We start from the raw sequence: 21,425 nt of genomic DNA, 5'->3' as shown, positions 1-21,425 counted from the left end.
CTTCTCTGGACTCTCTACCAATGAAAATTTATTCTAAGGTATAGTTTTCAAATTAAATTGTTTGGAACATTTGTGTAGAGAAGCCTTTATGGCATATTAGTCCACTTTCTTCAAGACACTATTCCCACAATAAAAGAAGTTTATCTGCTATTCTGTTAAGAAAAAAAATTAAAGTCCAGAAGTGATTAAATACATGACTGAATTAATGCCTATATAAGTGTATTGACACTCTGCCAAAAAGTGTAATGTATGTGTAGAAGTAATTTCTTGTGGATAATCAAAAATCAGCTTTCAAATGGGCTGGGATTCATTTTAGAGGAGTGCAAATCTTACAGAAATAAAAAAGCATGGTCTAATTTTGCTGAATGGATTGTCAATATAAACTGAAAGAAATACAGCACTTTTCCATGCTTAAACAGTTTGTTGTGGCAACCTGAAATATTTTGACATTTTTAGGTCATGGTTCTAGAATTGCTTTATCATCAGATGATGTACAGCTGCAAATACAGAGGGATCTACCACTGCATCAGCCATTATGGACTGCAGCCATATTCTCATATGCCAAATTGGTACTCAAACACTCCCTACTGGCTGGATATGACAGTTACTACTTGATCCAAATGATCTTTAATTGTCACGTTGCAGCACATTGATCATGCAAAACTTGGTGGAGTGCTATAACTTGTCATTGTGTTTGGCATAAAGCACTGTTATATTTTGTTACTATTCAAATACAGTATCAGGTGTCATTTTTATTTTCTTCCAAGAAACCGATGAGCCTGGGCACCAAAGCTGCCTGGGCACCAGCATGGCCTGCTGCACAGAACATCAGCATCTGCTCCTATCCCAGTGTCCTACAGCACAAGTTAATCCTTTTTGCAAACCTTTGTTTTCTTTCAGATTTCAGTAAAGAGCAGCTAAGCTGTTTGCCCTTATGTGAAGGTCTAATATCATCATTGTGACAATTTGAACAAGTAGCTATTTTCATTACTCAAATGCCTAACAGAAATTTTCTTCCTGTGTCTAACTCGGCCGGGGTGGGGGGTGGAATATATCAGGCAAGCATCAAGAAGAGCTATTGCTTAAGACTCCAAGGCTCCCTTGTTACCTTGGCATTACAGGCAGGTTTGCCCTGGTACCCTGGATTTTGTCACTTTTGTTTGACTCTGGGTTTATCAATGAAACCACAAATTTTAGCAGATCTGCATCAAGCTTTCATTGCAAAAAAAGCAGTAATATAGCTCTACTACTCCATGTTACAATTACCAGCGGATTATGAAATCTCATTCCTATAAACTACATATATATCCTTTTAAACTATATCCTTTTAAAATATAACAGTTCATGAACAGCTCTTTGAAAAGTGACTAGCCAAAACTTTTTTCCTGTTAGGGGCTTGGAATTAATAACATCATACAGCTCATAAAGGTTATACCAAAACATTACATATTTTAATTGAAATATCATCCCAACCTTCCTGCACTCTAATGCATCTCTTGATGACTTCCTTATCCCTACCATCTGGCAAAAAGCAGTTAAGTATTTTGTTGTCTCAAAAACAAGTACTCCACAATTCAGAAGGTTGCAATCTTACAGTAAGTATGGAAAAGAACCTTCCTTACAAAGACAATATTTGAATTAGTATTTAAAACTGCGTTTCCAATGTCTCACTATCAATATTTCACATAAGGGTGTCTAAAAAGCATTAAGTCAGAAGGCCAGGAGTCAAGTACTGCTGCTAGCTGGATCCAGAAAATAGTACCTAAATATAGTACTTAGAATTCATTTAGTGCCTCCTGTCATGTCACCAGTTCCTTATGTTGGAATTTACTATTCTAGGGAAGAATGTTATCCAAACAGTCACTTTAAAAAAAATAAAATAGCTCTTGTTATTATTTCACACAAAAATCCCATGTTTTTTCTTACAAGATCACACATTTAGCTACAATTTACTAAACTCCCTGTTAAGGGTACAGGCTTACATGAGCATAAAATTAGAATCCACTTTTTGTCACACATTGCTGAATGAATGGCAAGTGTCTGCAGCACTTTAGGATTAGGGCTATTTCATTTTGACCAGTAAGGGGCCATTTGTGCTTTCTCCTACTCCTCTTTCTTACACACCTCCTCCTTTCTCCTGCTGTTGTTACTCTTCCAGGAGTGCAGGGCTCAATAGAGCCACGGCAGTCCAGTGGGCAAAGAAAGTGAGAGTAAAGCCCTGTCATCTGTCAGAGCAAAGTGGTTTCTTGCCTTCAATATGCTGACACTCTCTGATCCAAGACTTAAAAATAAACACCAGCTTTTCAGCAACTGCTCTAACAAGTGCTACACAAAGTGCAGATAGCCCTTATCAAATCAAGATAACAACGAAACACCCATGGTCACAGTGAATTGGAGGGGATGTTCACGGGTGAAGACATTTACTCTTGAGTAGTATAATAAAAATAAAATCTGATTTGACAGTTATGTCTGGTTTTCACTGAACTGCTAAAACATCCTGAAGATAAAAGACTGCTCCTAAACGGCTGCTTGCACCTAAAGCTACTGAAGTAAAACCTTAAAAAACTCACCTCACACACACAAACTTCTTACCCAAAAACAACAGGAAGAAAATCCACTCAAACAGGCAGAGTTTAGACTCCACTGACTGCTGCAATTCCCCTATAACTTTATCTAGCTACCACTTTTTTTTTTCCCTAAAGACACGGAATAAAAGCAGAAGTAAAAAGCACCAGAGAAAACTGATACAGTCTTGTCAGCACCTAAGCTTAAAGAAAAAGGCAGTTTATCAGGGTAATGAATTTTTTTGTTTTGCCCCCAACTTTCTAATACAACCTAAGGTCACAGAATGGAGGCAAAACAAAAAGGAGAGCAGTTTGTATAACAGCTGCCTGAATCATCTTACAACAGAGAACAACTGCCTCCAATCAATAGCATTGAGCAGCCACTCTAGACCACCTGGGATTCAAAGAAATCATTCCAACAGACAAGAACTTCAAGTTAGGGATGTTGCTCACTTCTTTGTGAGTTTTGCAGACTAAACCAGGTCATGCCTTTCTTTAAATACAGACATTTACATAAGGAAGCCAACAGAGAGAACTAAGCATTTTCTTTGTGTTGTCCAAGGCTCTTTGATATGCTGACTTTTCCCCTAAAAATTAAGACCTAAATCTAGAAGCAACTAAATGTTAACAACAAAATTATTTAGAGTGACACAGAAAAGTCATCCTCAGAGAAAGAAAGTAACTAAAGTGACAAAACACAAACCTCCTCCACTATTAGTAAAAATTGGCATTTTCTTCACTATCAACTGCTGACACAATTATGGAAAAACCAAAAGCAACAACCAATGCTTTATAAGGAATTTTGGCTTGCTTAAACACCAGTAGCTGACAGCTTACCAAACAAGCCTATACACAGTAGATGCTCTAACAGAAGCTTGTGCATTTTAATATTGACAGCAAACAACCTGGTATTCCTCCCGTACACTAAAGCTTTACCTTCAGGCAGATTCAAACACCGCTAAAATACCAGAAGTTACAAACACTTAGTCTTTCACAGCTCTCAGTAGAAGTCTAATGCCCATATCTTACCCAGCTGTTTAATCCTCAAAAGGCTGGAGGCAGCTGCAAGGTACAGTCAGATACTCTGAAGATCACTAGAGAGAAAGATGTAACTATCACTGCAGCTGCTTTGGGCAGGAGTCTAAAGCTGACATGTTCCTTGCAACGGGGACGTAAAGAGATTTTCGGGTATTTGAAACCTCACTTGTACTGGAGAGTCCTGCATCAATAAGCATCATTCATCTGCATAATCACTACAACCCAGTATTTCAGCTCAATCACATAGGCAGCAATTCTAAGAAATACTCAGCTGCTGCATCTGCATAGCTCAATTATACACGAGTTGTACAGACAGCAGGCTTCATAGTGGCTGAGTACCACAGAGCTGGCTGGGGGAAGGGGGAACATACACATGTAATACTGAGAAGAAAAACATCTCAAGTACAAGAAAGTCCAGGGTTGTGTTGGTAAATAAACATTCTAATTTCAGGGACATAATTATAACATACTTATGGGTTAGGTTGGGAAAAAGGACAGGTTACTCACCAGTCCTTATATCATTCAACATATTTAGACCCCATAGACAAATTAAGAGCACTTTAACTTGCTTACCAGAAGTTTGTATTTCATAGTTTGTGAAACTATTGAACTACTTCTCATTAAAAAAGAAAAAAAAAACCCACCAAAAAATACCAATCCAGACCACAAAAATCTCATGAAAACCTTAGCTCTTTTTAACACAGTAATTTAATCTCACCTGCTAAATTAGTTCCTTGCTTTGCTCTCCAACACACCCCAAGAGCCTCTCTCCCTTACACAGCTTTTAAATAACACAACATCTCCCCATTTCACCTTCATTTGAAGCTGGTGAAATTAATTAAACTCAAGGAGGTTAATTAGACTCAGATGCTGAAATTTGCCCCTTGGGTTTGTTTCTGTCATCACAAGAATGTAAGAGTGAAGTCATATTTGTAAAGAAAATTTGGTCTTATCAGTATCTCCTCTTATGTTTCTTCTACCTATATATAACTAAAGCATGGAAAGCTTGAAAATAAAAATGCTTGGGAAAAAAAGTGGTCCTGCTGGATCACAAGGCAGCAAGACGCCCTTCTAGCAAACATGGCCAACAGCTTTCTGGGCTGCTGAGCATTGCTAATAGGTCAAAGTGGGCGCCCTTGCACTCTACTCAGCCCTGGTAAGACACACCTGGAGTGCTGGGCCCAGTGCTGGACTCCTTGATACTAGAAGTAATTGGACATACTGGAGAAAAATCCAACAAAGAGAGAAAAAAGATGATCAAGGAACTAAAGCATCTCTCATGTGAGGCTCAGGTTGAGGAAGCTTGGAGTGCTCAGTCTGGAGAAGAGAAGGCTCAGGGGGATATCATCATGTAAATAAAAATCTGATGGGGAAAGGTAAAAAAAGATGAAGCTGGACTCTTTTCAGCATTCCCCAGTGACAGAACAAGAGATGACAGGCACAAATTAAAATAGAGAAAATTCACTTAAAATATAATATTTTTCCTGTGAGGGTGGTCAAATACCAGCACAGGTTATCTAGGGAGTTTTGGATATTCAAACCCTAGCTAAGCATGTGTCCTAACCTATTCTAATTGACCCTGCTTTGAGCAGGGGAAGTTCCATTATAAGACATCATGGTGTCTTGGCTAACTTCCCATGTTTTGTGACAATTCTGTAATGTGGTATGGTAACTTTGAAAAAACTCCTTCTGCAAAAACATAATAAATGTGAAATATTCCAAATATAACAAATCTTTATAGCTGCCAAAAAAAAAAAATGTTTCTGCATACAGAGAACTGCTCTTTGAAGTATTTTTGTACCTTTTAAGGTAGAGAAGTCAAACAAGCATGATTTTAAAGGAAATGACAGAAAAATGTCTATTTTCAAGCTTGTAACGGAATATTAAATTAGCAGTCACATAATGAAATAAAGCTGTTTAACTAATAATCTTCTCTGAGTGTTGCAAACCAAGTTTATTCTTTCATAAAATTCAACTCTGCAAGGATTACCTGACATGAAAATTCATTTAAACTTGCAATGCAAATATTCCTAAATATTCCTCTGAAGGCTTCTATCAAAGAATTTCTGTGGCTGGATTCCACTCTCTCCTGTATCCTATATTCTGCAAAACCTAATTTTATTAATTACAGAGGGTAAAATATCAGCCAGCTGCATGTTTAACCAGAGAAAAAGGAAAGACTTTAAGAAATAATCATGTTCAATGTTACAGTTAGATTGTAAGATTATAAGATATGATTGAAGTTATTCTGGTTTTCACTTCATGGTAGCCATTAAAAGTAGGACCATCTTGGGAAGTTCTGTCTTTTCAGAAATATATAAATAACGCACCTTGTATTACTACTGCTGTTGATTATTGTTGTCTGAAAAAAATAGTTTACTTCAGGAGAGAGTAATTCATAGAGGCCAAGACTCTAATAACAGTCTAGTTAAGTTTTCTCATTGAAGATACATTCTGAATATTTGAAAATAGATTCTAAATTAAGAAGAGGATGAATCTACCTATTCATAGATTTGTCAAGCTTTCATGTGTTTCAGCAGCAGAGAATAAATGATTTATTTCTGTCTCTATTGAGGTTACTGGCAAATTTCCCATTACCTTCAATGAAGGGAGGGAAGGGACTGTCACTGTGGGTCTCTGAGGACGAGAGTTATTCTTAACAATAAAGCAATGTGGATCACTGTGCAAAAAGACCAAAGGAGTTGCATCAAGAACACACAGCGAGACACGCTGTTGTTCATTTCTCTCTGAAATCCTGTGTTGTTCAATGTCCCCTTTCTGTGGAAGCCAGTCTTCTTCAAAGCCTGACTGCCAGAATGATACCTCACAGGCACACAGCCCAAGATTCAAACATTTTGAGGAGGTGTGTGATGTCTTTCTTCTTTCCCTTTTCAAAAGAAATTAGCCATATCCAAATAAATAGCACTTGCATTTGGCCTCTAATTAAATTCATGCTGCACAATAACCCTGTTGCCATGATGTTGTGTACATTACCTTCCTATAGCCACCCTCCCAAAAACATTGCTGTGCATGGTGCGATAGCAGACAGTGGCTCAACTAATTGCAATCCTGGTTTTATAGTTACTGAGGCTGAGGCAGTGCAGTTTGTTCTTTCAGGAGGCTGTGAAGCCCATGTTCCACTAACATTTCTGATGTTTGTTTCTATCCAGGAAGATAAAACGCTTCCTTCTAGTGCTGTTAGTCCAACGGCTTCACAAAATCTAGGAGCCTGACACAATGCCAGCATCATAAACTGCTAAAAGGCATTTACAACTGAAGCAGACACATGTGCTCTAGAGTTTTACGTTGCTTTCCACATCAATCGTTTATTGGCCAATGAAAGCCTGCATATACTAGCTTCTGAAAGTACCCTGGTAAATACTTATACCCGCTGTTTAAAGAAGGGCACAAACACAAAATGCATTAACTGGCAACACTTCTGTTTGCTTGTTTGATTTGATAAAATAACAGAATTCTAGGTAGTGAGTTAATCTCCCTGAAGATAATTTGAGGTTATTTTAAAATTTAAACTACTAAGGCAGAAACAAAATTCAGATTCTGATATTTGTTTCCTTTTTTTTTTATGTAGAATTTAAATAGGGAGGGTCAATAAAAAAAATTAAAATTACACGCCACGTTCTTCCCTGTGTTGTATATCACATCAACACCAAAATTTGCTCATGTACTTCTTGAAAGTGTTATTGTATAAAGGTTTTACTCTTGAAAACTTTCTAAAAGGTGTTTCGTGGGGGGGGGGGGGGAAAGGGACAACCCTAATCAAGAGAGAACCCTACAAGAGATCCATGATGATGTTGCAGGGTCAACCAGAAGGCTGTACCTGCACAAGGCAGACAACTCAAGAGCACTTTCTGTCAGGGCAGGTCTCCAGCTGATTCTTGTCATTTGTGTAAAAGAGGCTGATTTCTTCATCACCCATCCTGACCAAAAAACACTTCACCTTTTCTTCATGGAAGTTGTTCTACAGATGTGCACCAGGCCAATGTGCCACTAAAAATATAAGTGGCTGCAAAAACTTATTTGGAGCTTAAATAGGAATATTTAGTCCTATAATCACTTAGAAAGTATCTTTTCTGAGGAAATGCTTAGTAGCAATTCAGATATTATCACAATAGAAATGAAGAGTTTCATTTGTTTCACTATGGCATTCAGTAATTAGCTTTTAAATCTTTCAAGCCCAAAATTTCCTTATTGCAAACAAATTAGTATAGTTGTTATGTTATCCTCATTACAATGGAATTTCATTAACATTATCATCTAAAGCACAAATTGTCTTACCACTTAAAGGTCAGTTACTTCCAAATTTGCCCATTCTATACAAAAAAAAAGTATTTGAGGCCTGCTGCAATTCAAGTTTTTAAAATACCTTAAGGTTGTGTAAAATTTACTTAATGAACAATTGGTTGTTTTGGGTAGATGTACTGAACAACAGTAAGAGACAATTCAATAGAAAATAGTTGATTTATGTTTACTGCAGTTTATATTTGGCATGATTTTAAGCATAGTTTATACCTGGTAGAAGACAGCACTAGGCTAGAATTCTACCAGGTATGCTTATATGACTAGCATGCGTTAGCATTAAATAGATATAGTAACTATATCTGTTAGTACAAAAACTGAACTGTGAAAAGGCTTTTTTTTCTTTCCAGCTACCTACCTTATTTTGCATTTTTTAAGTACTGAATTTAGAAAATTCAAACTAAATTTTAAGACAATCTTCTTCACAAATAAGTTCCTATATTGTTTTAAATCTTTCAATTGCTATGAAAATACATCATGGTATGATTTTCTGAGTCTTAATTTCTTTCCTTTCCCCCACTACTTCATTTCTCCTTTCAGCAACCTTTGTTTTGCTTATGACAGAATGAAGCTCATGCAGGCAACTCTCAGAAGATTAAAAGGCAAAAGATTTAATTCAAGCTTTCAAAACTCATTCTTTATTATTGTTATTAGATTCCTTGTAACTTATGAAATTTGGCTTAATTCTGAATAATTTATCAGCATACTGAAATGTAAAATAATATCTGTTAAATTAAAAGGCCAAATATCCCTTTATTTACTATCTGATAAAGAAATAGAAATTTAATTAATTTCAGAGAAATATGCAGGAGGGCATTATACTCCCCTAATAGCTTGGGGGACCTTTAGAGAACATTTTAAACAACTGGTGACTAAAAGAATGAAGAATATCATTGTATATTGAAAACAAAGTTAGGGAAAAAAAAGATTCATTAAGTAGGGCCAAAAATATTTTGGAAAGTTGAATCACTTGGTTTCATTTTGCGCCTTGAAACTACCCATATGAGAAGCAGACTTTCCAAAAGGAGACATGGGGGGTCAGAAAATTAACTTAGAGTAGACAAGGAATAAGGCAGGAACAAAGGAAATTTCCAAGTTATCTAGAAAACAAAATACTTTTTTCCCAGTGTTCTGGAGGAGTCCGTATGGTATCAAGCAACTTACTGAAACAACCACAAATTTGATAAATATATTGTGTTAATAAATATTCTTTTTGAAAAAAAAACAAAACCAAAAAAAAAAAAACAACCCAAAAAAAACAGAAAAAAACCCCCCTATTGTCAGTGTTGTGCAAATGTAGCTCTGCTTTTTAGTTCCATTGAACATAAAAATTTGGACCACTAGTTATCTGTTCTGCAGTTTATTTAAAGCTGTAAGGAAAAGCATACTGCACTCCCTTCAAAATTTCAAGTGAATGTAGACCTAATGCCTTTATTAATTTGGCAAATAATTCTGAATTATTTTTGATTATGTATAATCTTTGAGCAACAACTAGCACATAGACCGGTTTCAAAAACTGGCGATGTGAGAATTGCATTACATTTATCCTAATGTTTTATCATAGAAGTTCTACAAAAACAATTTGCAAGAAACTGAACCATTACTGAAAACTGTATTTCATTATTCTTCTTTCCACAGCCTAGTTCTTTGCATTGAGGACAGCCTTTGAAATTAAAATTTAATATGCTCAAAAATTATTAATAATATTGCACATTACTTCTCCAAAGCCACATGGATTGATGGAAATGCTAATATGTCATAATATATATGTTATTCTTTTATTTAATTCTCTATAGAAATCAATTACCTGATATGACAGGTTGTCACATTATTTTGTAATCATTGTTATTGTTGTTATGAAAACAGCAACAATACTTGTTACAGAAGTAGACACACCAGTCAATAATATCAGTGTCACTGCCTTTTTATAGAATGTGCTAAAAGATGGAGATAACATCTTTGAAGAACTATAATAGCAAAAATAATTTATTTTTTCAATTAATTCCTGTTTCATATCAATATGGCATAATAGCCAAATATGGGAGTGATCTTTATACATTTTGCAGCCCATAGCATATTTCTAGAGATTTTCTTCTCAATAATGAGCTGTATGTAGCTAAGATCTGTTGTTTGCCTTTAGCAACCACAGCATTCTTGTTAAAAGGGGAGGAAATAAGGACGAGGAAGGGTGAGGGGCAGAAAGGTTTGCAGGGTCCTTCAATGTACGAATTCCTATTCTTCTGCAAGCAAGCTGTAGGAATAGCTCCAGAGAGCAATGGAGTCACAACCTGGTTTCCCTTGGTGAGCACTTCCTATGTTAAACACAGGAGATATTGTTACTCTTTTCTTGTGGTTGAAGAACATATTTGCTCTGTAACCTCCGAGATTTTATTCTAAATTGGCAATACCCTTTACCTGTTCCATGGATCTCTTTCTGTCACAACTGAAATAAATCATTTGACTGCTTTTATGCATAAAATCAATGAATTTCAGTACAAAATTTTTAGACATTTTCTGCCATATTTTGAAACTCTATTTTTGCTTTAATGGAATCAATTTATTTATAAAAAGGCTTATACTGTCAACTTGACCCTTCATAAACTTTCAACATTGTTCTTATGATTGTCTTGAAAATCTGGCACAGTACAAAGAAATTGTTCTCATTCAGCCTAGGTTTTAGGAGACAAAACTGTGACTCTTTATTAGTTTGAAATGGTGAATGGGAGAAAACATGACCTCCGCATCTGTCTCATCCCTTTGTTTGTCTGCAGTGAGTGGAGATGTGCCCAGCCCAAAGATTCTGTGGCATTGCTCTGCAAACACCTAAAGGCTTACTGCAGCCTCAGCCTCTTGAGGGATGGGTGCTACTCATCCATTTACACCACTGAGTGTGTTTAAGCACAGTCAGGGGAGTGGAAAGTTTGTTATAACTACTCAGGCAAACTCTTAAACTGAATGGGTGTCAGTAGCAGGCAGTGGGTTGGAGCAGAAGGTACATGCAGAAGGTAAATCATATATGCCCAGAGGCACAAACATTCAGTGTTATCAAAATTACATGTGCCCAGAATTGAAAGAAAATATTCTCTGGTTACCAGCTGTCCTCAACCCCACACGGAAAATTTGCTAAGTATAAATGGTCAGATGACCAAATGCGGCAAGTACTCTTTCTTTCCTTATCTGTTCACTGAAACAACACTTAGATGCAAAAGCCTAAAAGGGTACAAATCAGTGGTTTTTCCTAGGGTTTGCAGTTTCAGACATTAGTTCACCAGAATTAAATCAACTCCTTACCTGACCTGATCTGATCAGAAACTTGCCTATTTTCAAGGATCTTTTTTAAGCTTTGAGGCCAACTTTGATTATTCACTAAGTACTCTCTGTGAAATATTTTCAAATAAGCAATAAAGCAGAAAATACACCTAATGCTACTGAATGAAACGTAGGAAAATCATAACTGTAAACTTAGGATAATAAAGTTGCATTCTGAAAATAAGTCATTATAATGTGCATCAAATAAAAGTTAAACATAAACTATCATGTCCATACTCTTAATTGCAATATAATGCAATATAAAGTAAGCTCCAAAATCTACATATATTCAATTTTTCATAGTACTTGTAGGCAATTGAAAGTAAAAGTGATTTAGCTTTTCATTTAAGTCACATTGTTTTAATCCAGATTAATTTAAGCACCTAGAACCAGATTGATTAAATAAAAAAAATATGCTAAGGAAAAATTTGATTCTGTATCATGTGACTTTCATAATTAAACACCTTTTTATAATAAATTTTCCTAAAAAAAAACAAAACCAAAAAAACCACAAAAAAAACACAAAAAAAAAACAAAAAAAAAACAACCAAAACCCCATCAGCTATCTCTTTTGGCAATGTAAGAAAATTAAATTTATAGAATTCGAGTTTAATTATTTTACCTCATAATTGTGTGGTTCTTTCATTGTTTCATTAGCTTTAATTCAAGATTTAAATGGAGGAAAGGAAGAAAAACTACTTCTAACATCTTTCTTGATCACTTCATTTTTGCAAAAAAAGCTTTTTCTCCTACCAGTTTACATATTGCTCTACATTGTGAGATCAAGAAAAAAAATAGGAGAAGTAATTCTTATTTTATATTCAAATACAGCAGTGAGGACTATTTCCTATAAATTATTTCAAAGTATGTTATGATAGAGCATATTGTACTTAAAGTCTTGAAAGGCAATTATAACATTCTTACTTTCTGAGAAGTAATAAAATCTCACAAGATTTAAGTTCAGGTTACCTTCTTGTAAAACTGACTCTTCTGTTTTATTAAGAATCTTTTATTTTCCACCAAAAACACAGAACGAAGACATAATATTTATTTTTTATTTTAAATAACATTGTACAGCTACCACTAAGTAATGTACTCAGCACTCAAGCATTAGGATGGTATTTTTTTATTTTTAGAAGGTATAGCTTGATTTATATGTAATTCCTGTCTTTTCAATAATACTCAAGAGCTTTTATAGTTTCTACAAGCTGTACATGTATTCCTCTTGCCACTAGAGACAATTATTTTATGCCAAGCATAGCCAATCTTTCATGGGTTTCTTTGTTTTATTGCTTTCATCTCATAACATTATCATTGCCTTCTATCCTTTTTTAAATGCAAAATCCAATTTTCGACAACATGAGTAAAAAATATTCAAGTTTTCAAATGCCAAAGTGTGTAAATAATCACTACAGAAATTTAAGGGATGTTTTTTTGCTAGAGGAATGCATGCTCCTTTCATTTTCTATTCTCTTTCATCCTTGTAGCTTTTGCTTTGAAAAATCCATGTTTCCAGGCAATAACAAGGGCATAAAGTTATTTTCTGCAAATTGTGCAGTTCTAGAAATCTTTGTTTCTCTTAAGCATTTCTGCCAAAATGGTTGCATAAGCATTTTCCAATTACACATCGAAATGTGAAGCTGTTCTAATACATGCAAAGGCCAGAACATTGGCTACTCTTGGGCCAGGTCTTCTCCATCAGCTTCTTATTTGACCCACACCATTTTATCACAGTTCGACGAAGAGCAAGATGCCCTCTTAGTAGAAGGTAAAACAGAGAGAAAAAAAAAATACCCCAAAATTGGAAGTAAAAGGGAAGCATATTAGTTGTAAGACTTACAGCTGCTTATAGCAAGCCCACAGTTCTGCTCTCTGTTCAGTACAGCTCTTACAGCTGCTGGAGTAAAAGGCTACATTTGCCTCTCTCACTTTTCCCTTCAAGCAGGCTTCCCACAATTCTCGTGAGCCTCAATGCTCAAAAAAGATGGGATCTCTATGTAAATAAACTTCTAACCTTTTTGAAAATTCCCCTTCCTTCTGCAGCCTCCATTTCTCATGTCCTCACAAAGACAACTTGGTATTTCAGTAATATCTGCAGGATAAATTGCATAAGGCTTTTGAGTTGTGTTTCTTCTTCTGTTTGATCAAAGTGGGAGGAAAGATGGTTGTGGGTCAGGTTTAGCTGTGACTAAAGCAGTTCAGTCAGAGGCAGTTGGTGGAGCTTCTTGGAACCAACTTGTAAAAGAATCAGCAGCTACTTCAGCTGTGCCCCAGAAACCATCTCACAACTTCCCAAGCAGAAAGGATTTTACCTTTTACCCATTTGGTGCAGCATGAATGCTGCAGATGGACCAACTGGTGTCTTCACTGCACAGCTGGTGAATTAGAATCATATTCCTATAACTAGGCACACTAAAACAATACTCCAAAAGGACAGGTGCAGCCAGATTGCATGCTAAAACATGATATGATGTAAGTAGAATCAATGCAATACATCACTATGTAGACTATTCTGCTCTCCCCCTGTACTTACTTAGCAAATGTACAACTTCTGTGAGAAAAATCAGTTAAAACATTAGTTAGTTTACACAATCCTAAGCAAGTTGTGTAATCAGCTATTTAGAAACTACCACTCTTAACAAGTTTTCTTTTCTGAAAATGAAGAAAGAAAAAGAAAAGAAGAAAAATGAATAGGTTGAGTTGTAGAAATATGTGATATTGGTGCCCTTCTTTTCACCCTTCAAATACTTATCTACAACTCTTCATATTTCAACCATAGCACTCTACTTTCCCTCTTTTAAGCTTGCTTTTCATGTCCTTGGAGAAAATCTCAACACTCTCCCAGCTCACAAGAAAGTGTGCTGAAACCAATGACAACCAGACTGATTTCCTTGCCAACTGATAAGCCTGCCAGCTTTACTAGATATTTCAGAATTTATAGCATAGATTGCATCTGCCTAAATTAAGAATTCAAAAGTACATTTGTGTATTTTCATATCAGCTGATGACCTTCCATTTTGTTTATCCTCAGTACACAGTCTGTTGCAGGGAGTACAGTCAGGGAAAGCTGCTGAATTGATCTACTTGATTTTAAGTTCTACACCACTGCTAGTCTTTGCTAGGGCAGAGCTAATTTTTTTTGACAGTAGCTGGTATGCAGTGATGTTTTGGTTTTGTGCTGAAAACCGTGCTGATAATTCAGAGATATTTCTGTTATTTCTGAGCAGCGCTTACACAGCATCAATGCCTTTTCTGTTCCTAACCCACCCCTCCAGTGAGGGGCCTTGGGGTGTACAGTGAGTTGGGAGGGGAAACAGCCAGCACTGCTGACCCAAACTGACCCAAGGGATATTTCAGACCATATGATACCATACTGAGTGTATGATGTGAGGGGAAGAAGGACAAAGGTGAGGAGGGCATTTGGAGCCATGTCATTTGTCTTCCCAAGTCGCCCTTATGTGTAATGAGCCCTGCTTCCCTGGGAATGGCTGAACATCTGACTGCCCACTGGAAGGGGAAATCAAATTCCTTGTTTTTTTTGCTTGTGTACACATTTTTGCCTTCCTCATTAGACTTCTTTAGACTTCTTCCCTATAGACTATCTTTATCTCAGCCTAGGAGTTTTCTTATTTTTCCCTTCTAATTCTTCCCCTCATCCCATAAGGGGGATTCAGCAAGTGGATCTGTGGCGCTCAGTTGCAGGCTGGGGTTAAACCAGGACAGCATAAATAAATTCACAATGAAGGAAAGGACTTGAAGAGCAAATATTTGCACAGTATTTCACAGTACACATAAAAGATAAACAAAGCAGGCACAGAAATCAGAAAGTGACTTTCAGTCCAACAAGAAGAACAATATCCTAAGCCCATACCATTTTGTGAAAAACAGAAATAGCTGATCAGTATAATTTTGAAGATATAAATTTATCATGGTCTAAGAAACAAGATAGTGCCAGTCACCTGATGCATAATGCAAATACCTGTTTCCTCACATGCACCAGATTAGACATATCCTCTTCCTTTTAGAAGGTGGGGTTTTTTTTCATTTAACTTGACCTATATTTTACTTGATACAACAACATTATTTTAATCTTTGGTTTGCTATGAACACATAACTATCATACATATCTAAATCCCAGTGATACAATGACATCAAGTTTAAATAAATTACTTTATCTGAAAAGTGGAATATTTTTTATAAATACATTTTTATAAATTTGATAATATTTGTTCTAACGATTAATGTTTTACACTTATTTGTATTGTTTATTAAACAAAATTAAAACCTATAAGAGAATTAATGTTACAAGAAAATATTTCAAACTAAATGTAACAGCAGTTAAAGAAATCTAATAAATTATCATTTGATTTCACTCTTTCCTGTATTAGTTATTTTCTCTTTTCCTCTTGACATTTATGTTTTTAGTACAGTCGTTCCATCTTTTTGTGTTTCTTTACATTTTTCTTCCCTTAGTCTCTTTCTTCCCTCTTATTTGCTCCTGCACTGTTCTGTCCTACTATTTTTAGTTAATTTGCTTCTCTGCATTTTTCAACCATCATTTGGGCTCAGCAAGAGAGCAAAACTATTTCACACAAGGAAAGAGCTGCATGGAAAAGAACAATGTTTTTTCTCAGTCTGCCCTAATGAATCTGTAGCTTTTTCAAGTGAAAATACTTGAAGAAATTATTTGCTAAAATTCACTAGTGTAACAAGGAAAAGTTGCATTTATCTGCCATTTAAGTAGTAATGTGCTTTAAAAATAATTCAGGCAGGCAGCACAATTATGGTGGCCACATTTATGAAAGTGATATTGAATTTGAAATTTATGTCAATCTTTGGTTTATAACAGGCAGACAGAGACTATCTCTAGCTTGCTAAAGATTTTTTTAGACTCTTTCTTGGGTGCGTATTCTTATTGCTTCTCAGAGTAGCAAATTTCAAAAGACATACACATGAATACAAAAAGTTAATAAATTCTTCTTGATCACCACTTAGATCTACTAGATCTATTAATCTGATTAATCTAATAAATGTTGGGCTAAACCAGTGACAAAATATTGTTGTAGAAATACTAGCTATAAAAAAATAGGATGATGTTTCAAGAAATATTATATGTTATTATTAATTTATTACATGCCCTCATTTTTATGTACTATACAGTTTAAAATAAAAAAAAATATTTTGGTATAAACAAAAGTTTTCTTAGAGCAACTTCACCTCAAAAGAGAGATTCAGAATGTTACAAGTGCAGAAATACATCACTCCAGTTTGGATAATATTAAAATACCAAATGAACGTCCCCTTTATCTACTCCAAAACTGTGCTCTGAACATAACTTTTCAGCTTCATAAGAAAAACTAGTTCTGAGAAAATCAAGCAATACATATTTCAAAAGTCTATTTTCAATAATTGTATTGTCTTTAATACCTGGTAGTTTGGAAAAATGTTGGAATCCCTTTTGCATATGTGCTGCATTATCAGACAGAAAAGAGTTTCTGCCCTCAATGGAGGATACAGCACCTGGACAAAAAAGTCTCTGGACAGGAAATAAGGTTGGGAGAAGTACAGTATCCTTAGCATATCCTAATTTAACAACTTGCAACTATCTTCAAGTTAAGTTTCCAAGTGTATAAACATTTACTGCTTATACAATTCAGTATCAGCACATGCTTGGAGAAATGTAATATCATGCATTATCTTAAACAGGATTATTTTCCCATATCCTGGAAAAGGATATGAATTTCATGCACTTTAACATGGTGAAGTAATTATCATTTTAAAGAGTTCTTAATGCTGGTATTTCAGTATTCAATAGGGTGGATGGGAGCTGTGGAATAATCATTTTACACATAACATTTCTCTGTGAAATTCAGAAATAATGAAAAAATCATTGCAAAGGAAATAAATGCAGGAAATATTTTCTGTTCTATTTCACCAAAGAAGTTATTTAAACCTTAAGATTATAAAATAATCAACTCTCATTTTTATCTCTGTATATTTCTGAGCTGAGTGGTGGGGTTGACACACTTGGAGGATGGGATTCCTGTGGGACCTGGAGAAGCATGAGAAGTGGGCAGATGGGAATCTCCTAATGTTTAACAAGACCAAGTACAAGGTGCTGCAACTGGGTCGGGACAACCACCCCTACCAACACAGGCTGGGGATGAACAGATCCAGAGCAGCCCTGCAGGGAGGGACTTGGGGGTGCTGGTGGGTGAGAGGCTGGACATAACCCAGCCATGGGCACTCACAGCCCAGAGAGCCAAATGTGTCCTGGGCTGCATCCAGAGCAGCGTGGGCAGCAGGGGAGGGAGGGGATTCTGCCCCTCTGCTCTGGTGAGACCCCACCTGGAATACTGCATCCAACTCTGAGGCCACAATGCAAGGAAGGACATGGACCTGCTGGAGCAAGTCCAGAGCAGGCCACAACGACAATCAGAGGGATGGAGCACCTCTGCTACAAGGAAAGCCTGACTGATTTGGGTTTGTTCACCCTGGAGAAGAGAAGGCTCTCAGGAGACCATTCTAAGGCCTTTCAGTACTTAAAGGGGGCTCGTACAAAACACAGAAATAGACTTTTTAGTAGGCCTTGTTGTAATAGGACATGAGGCAATGGCTTTTAAAGTAAAAGAAGGTAGAATCAGACTGTAAGGAAGAAATTGTTTACTGTGAAGGTGGAGAGACGCAGCAGCAGGTTGCCCAGAATGGTTGTATGTGCTCAATCTATGGAAATATTCAAGCTCAGGTTGGACAGGACTCTTAGGTCAACCTGATCTAATTCCAGATGTCCCTGCTCATTGCAGGGGGACTGAATTAGATGACCTTTAAAGATTACTTCCAATACAAACCATTCTATGATTTTAATAAACAAATCCAACATATTTCATAAATGAAATAAAAGAGAAAATTGCTTATAATGGCGTACGTTTTTAAATGCATGGTCCATTTCTAGACTTCTGAGAATCATCAAGGCCATTTCGGTGGTAATTTAATGGAATAATTTTAATTGTGAACTATATGGTATAGTTCACAATGGTATTTCTGTGTATTAGGTAACTAAGCTCAGTGTATTCAGAAACATACATGTTATATTTCTCTGGATAAACAAGCACCTGTCTTGCCCTTGCTGGCTTACTTCACTACCTGAGGATGAAGACACATATTACGTGGTTAAGTTAAATGAGACTTCTGAATCCCAACATATTCAAGATATTGAAAATAAGTCATCAAAAGTAATTCTGGAAGAATTTATATCACTGGTCTGCTTAAAATTTTAACACACAAGGCAGTCCCCAGTCATTTGTTGCTTTTGTGATCTATGGAGTAGCCAGTTACAGTATATAATATTGTAAATTCATGAGGTCTTATTTCATAAAAGAGCTTCTGAGTTCCAAAATCAGTTTGTATGAGCACATATACTACAACCCAACCAGTTAATGAAATTTGCTAAAGTAAAAAACCTATTTTTTCCATTACCATAAATAGTTGTTGTTCTTCTCAACACAGTTTCAGAAAATTTAAACTTCCTATCACATTTTTCTTCTCACAATGCAAAGTTTTCCAGCTTAATTTATTTCCAAGAAATGTCTAGCTAAAACTTAAGTTTATTTTTTTATGTAGCTGATTCTGGAAGAATCACATGAATCATCTTGAGTACTCTCAGCTGCAGGAGTGTGACTGTAGCCATTTATGTTCAGTATTGGTTTTGCCATGACTGAGATGCAATTGTAATCAGGACAGAACAGTTGTAAGTGAGCACAATTCTTTGTCTAGCACATGATCTTGGTCATGCTAAAGCTGGGCCCTAACACAGGAGGCAGTTAGCACACACATCCACATCTCTTTTCTTCTTTAATAAGAGTACCTCTGACAAAGACAACCACAGTAGCACTATCATTTATTCCAACATCAAAGGACTATGCAGATTTGATTTGACATATATTTTCCCAATATGTCAGACTAATCAGATTCAATACAACAATTACAGAGAACAGTGTTAGTTCTGAAATAGTTGTCTAGTTTGTCAATCTTTCCCTAGGCAATTATGGCATCCTTTGATTCCACTATTTCGACTTCATCTGGGTATTGCAGTGGTTCCCCTCCTCAGACCTCTCTGCAGGAGCACTATAACTGGCATCTACATCACCAGCAATTATACTGCTTCTCTTTGACCAGAAGTCATAGCAACAGTCATTTAGAGAGCATCAAGCACACTGGTATGTGACCTAAATGTGTAAGGAAATTTCTCCTTAAGAAGTTAGGATTGTGACCCTCAGGATAAAGAAAAACCAGGAACGCAAAATTCAGACCTTACACTCCTAGGAACTTGCCTATGACTTCAGTCACAGGCAAGTATTGGTAGTTTTCCCACAAAAACAAATTTTCATCTTTAACTTCCAGAAAGCATCTATTATTCAAGTTTGATTAGAGAAAAAAAATCAATATATTGCAGCCATACAAAAATGATAATGAGACATTTATTCTTTTGATATATATATAATGTCAGCTTCTCAAAAGACTAATCTTTCATCTTCCCACAGGGACACATTGGAGGGAAGAGTTTCCAGTTTTCATAGTCTATTTATAGATGGAATTTGTGATTTCATTTTTCTCTTCTACAAAGAAAGGAGTATTATTCCAACAAAAAGCAAACTATATATCTTTCAGCAATAGCAATGCAATAAGCAGAAGCTGAAAATCTAAATTTGTTGCAATGCTGTCAGACTGGTCACTGCAAAAACAAAGACTCTTTCTTTTGCTTATGTCATAATTTAAGCCCAAATGTCAACTAAGCACCATGCAGCCCACACTCACCCCCCCATCAAGTGGAATAAGGAGGAAAACCAGAAGTAAAGCCTGTAAATAAAGAAAAGTTTAATAGTTGCAACAAAGTAAAATATTATAATAATAGTAATAACAATAATAATAAATAAAACCCAAGAAAGGAAGTGATCCACACTACAATTGCTAATCACTCACTGACCAATGCCAAAGCCCATCCCTCTTTCAGGTAACTCCCTTGTTTATACACTGGGCATGTTGTGGAATATCCCTTTGGCCAGTTCAGGTCACCTGTCCATGCTATGCTCCCCCCTCAGCTTTTTTGTGCACATCCTCAATGGCAGAACACGAGATTAAAAAAAATAACATAGTCATTGGCTTAGGGCAAATACTCTTTAGCCACAACCAAAACATCCTTGTTGTCAACGTTATTCTCATAATGAATGCAAAATGCAGCACTGTACCAGCTACTGTGAAGAAATTAACTCTATCCCCACCAAAACCAGGGCTATTTCCTTTAACTAATTAACGAATTAAAGCACAGTGCCTTCTTGCATAATCTGTTTATTTTCTTTCTTCAGATAAGAGTTTCCAGTTTTAGTGGTGAATGCATCTTGAGTTACATCTGAGCACTACTTATTAGTCAAAGACCTTTCCCAGTTGACAGAACTGTGAAAAATGCAATTATACAAACTGATAGATTATTTCTTTTAAGAAGCAGGAACTGTCACATTTATTCAACCTGCATGTAGAAGCCTGCAGACAATTATGTCAAAATGTGAAGATATCATGAACAGCAATTGGAGGAAATATTTTCAGGTTTTTAGTGTGTCCACATTCTGCCTATATAAACAGCATAGTTTAGAAGATACTACAAAAAAAAAAATGCATTCAAACAGAATATATTTACTTCTCTTCTTAAAAAGGACTGTAATTAAGTTTCTCTGTTCACCTGATCAATGCTACTTTTAAGTGCTATCTTTATGGTCTCATCTCTCTCTCTTCCCTCAACAAAAAAAATGCTAACACATACACTGAGAAGACTAAAAAGGGAGCAGAGGGAAGATGGGATGACCCACATAAAAATACTACTGTAGTTGATAAGAGCTCCAGTGCCTGCAAAATTTCCTTTTTTTTTTTCCTTTTCCACTTCTACCAGGTGCAACACAAAGAAGAGAGCATGACCTTTACAAACCAAGTGACCTCATAACTGCTAAAGCTCTTTAAAAAGATACAAGCTCTCTCTTATAATGAAAGTGTCCCACAGAAAGATGAAACACTTGTCTACTCACAGGACAGAGTAGGGCTTCTTTCCAGCCACAGAGTAAACTGAACTTCCAGTCACTGGGTTTGAAAACTTGGACCTGAAAATAGGAATGAACAGTCTCATAATGTCCCAGGAGAATATGACTTATT

General features: G+C 36.0%; 1 protein-coding gene and 1 long non-coding RNA gene across 6 annotated transcripts in view; both read right to left on the bottom strand.

Annotated features, from left to right (window-relative positions):
- LOC135300018 (uncharacterized) overlaps nt 1-4,386 on the bottom strand; it is a 60,872-nt gene extending 56,486 nt beyond the window's left edge. For all 3 annotated transcript variants that reach the window (XR_010361881.1, XR_010361883.1, XR_010361882.1), the window contains exon 1: nt 4,321-4,386. This is a non-coding gene — a long non-coding RNA (uncharacterized LOC135300018). The remainder of the gene's footprint in view (nt 1-4,320) is intronic.
- The window catches only part of SGCZ (sarcoglycan zeta), a 395,468-nt gene that overhangs the window by 325,157 nt on the left and 48,886 nt on the right, over nt 1-21,425 (bottom strand). For 2 of the 3 annotated variants that reach the window (XM_064418070.1, XM_064418071.1), the window contains exon 2: nt 21,302-21,373. Coding sequence is in view for 1 of the 3 variants with exons in the window: in XM_064418068.1 (XP_064274138.1) it covers nt 20,043-20,084; nt 21,302-21,373 (114 nt within the window). In the remaining 2 variants the exon portion in view is untranslated. Of the gene's footprint in view, nt 1-20,042; nt 20,085-21,301; nt 21,374-21,425 lie in introns of all 3 variants that reach the window. The other variant, XM_064418068.1, reaches the window with a different exon arrangement.

This window comes from Passer domesticus, chromosome 4, assembly GCF_036417665.1.
Source record: "Passer domesticus isolate bPasDom1 chromosome 4, bPasDom1.hap1, whole genome shotgun sequence".
Lineage (NCBI taxonomy): Eukaryota > Metazoa > Chordata > Aves > Passeriformes > Passeridae > Passer > Passer domesticus.
This window is presented reverse-complemented; position numbering and strand designations above follow the sequence as displayed.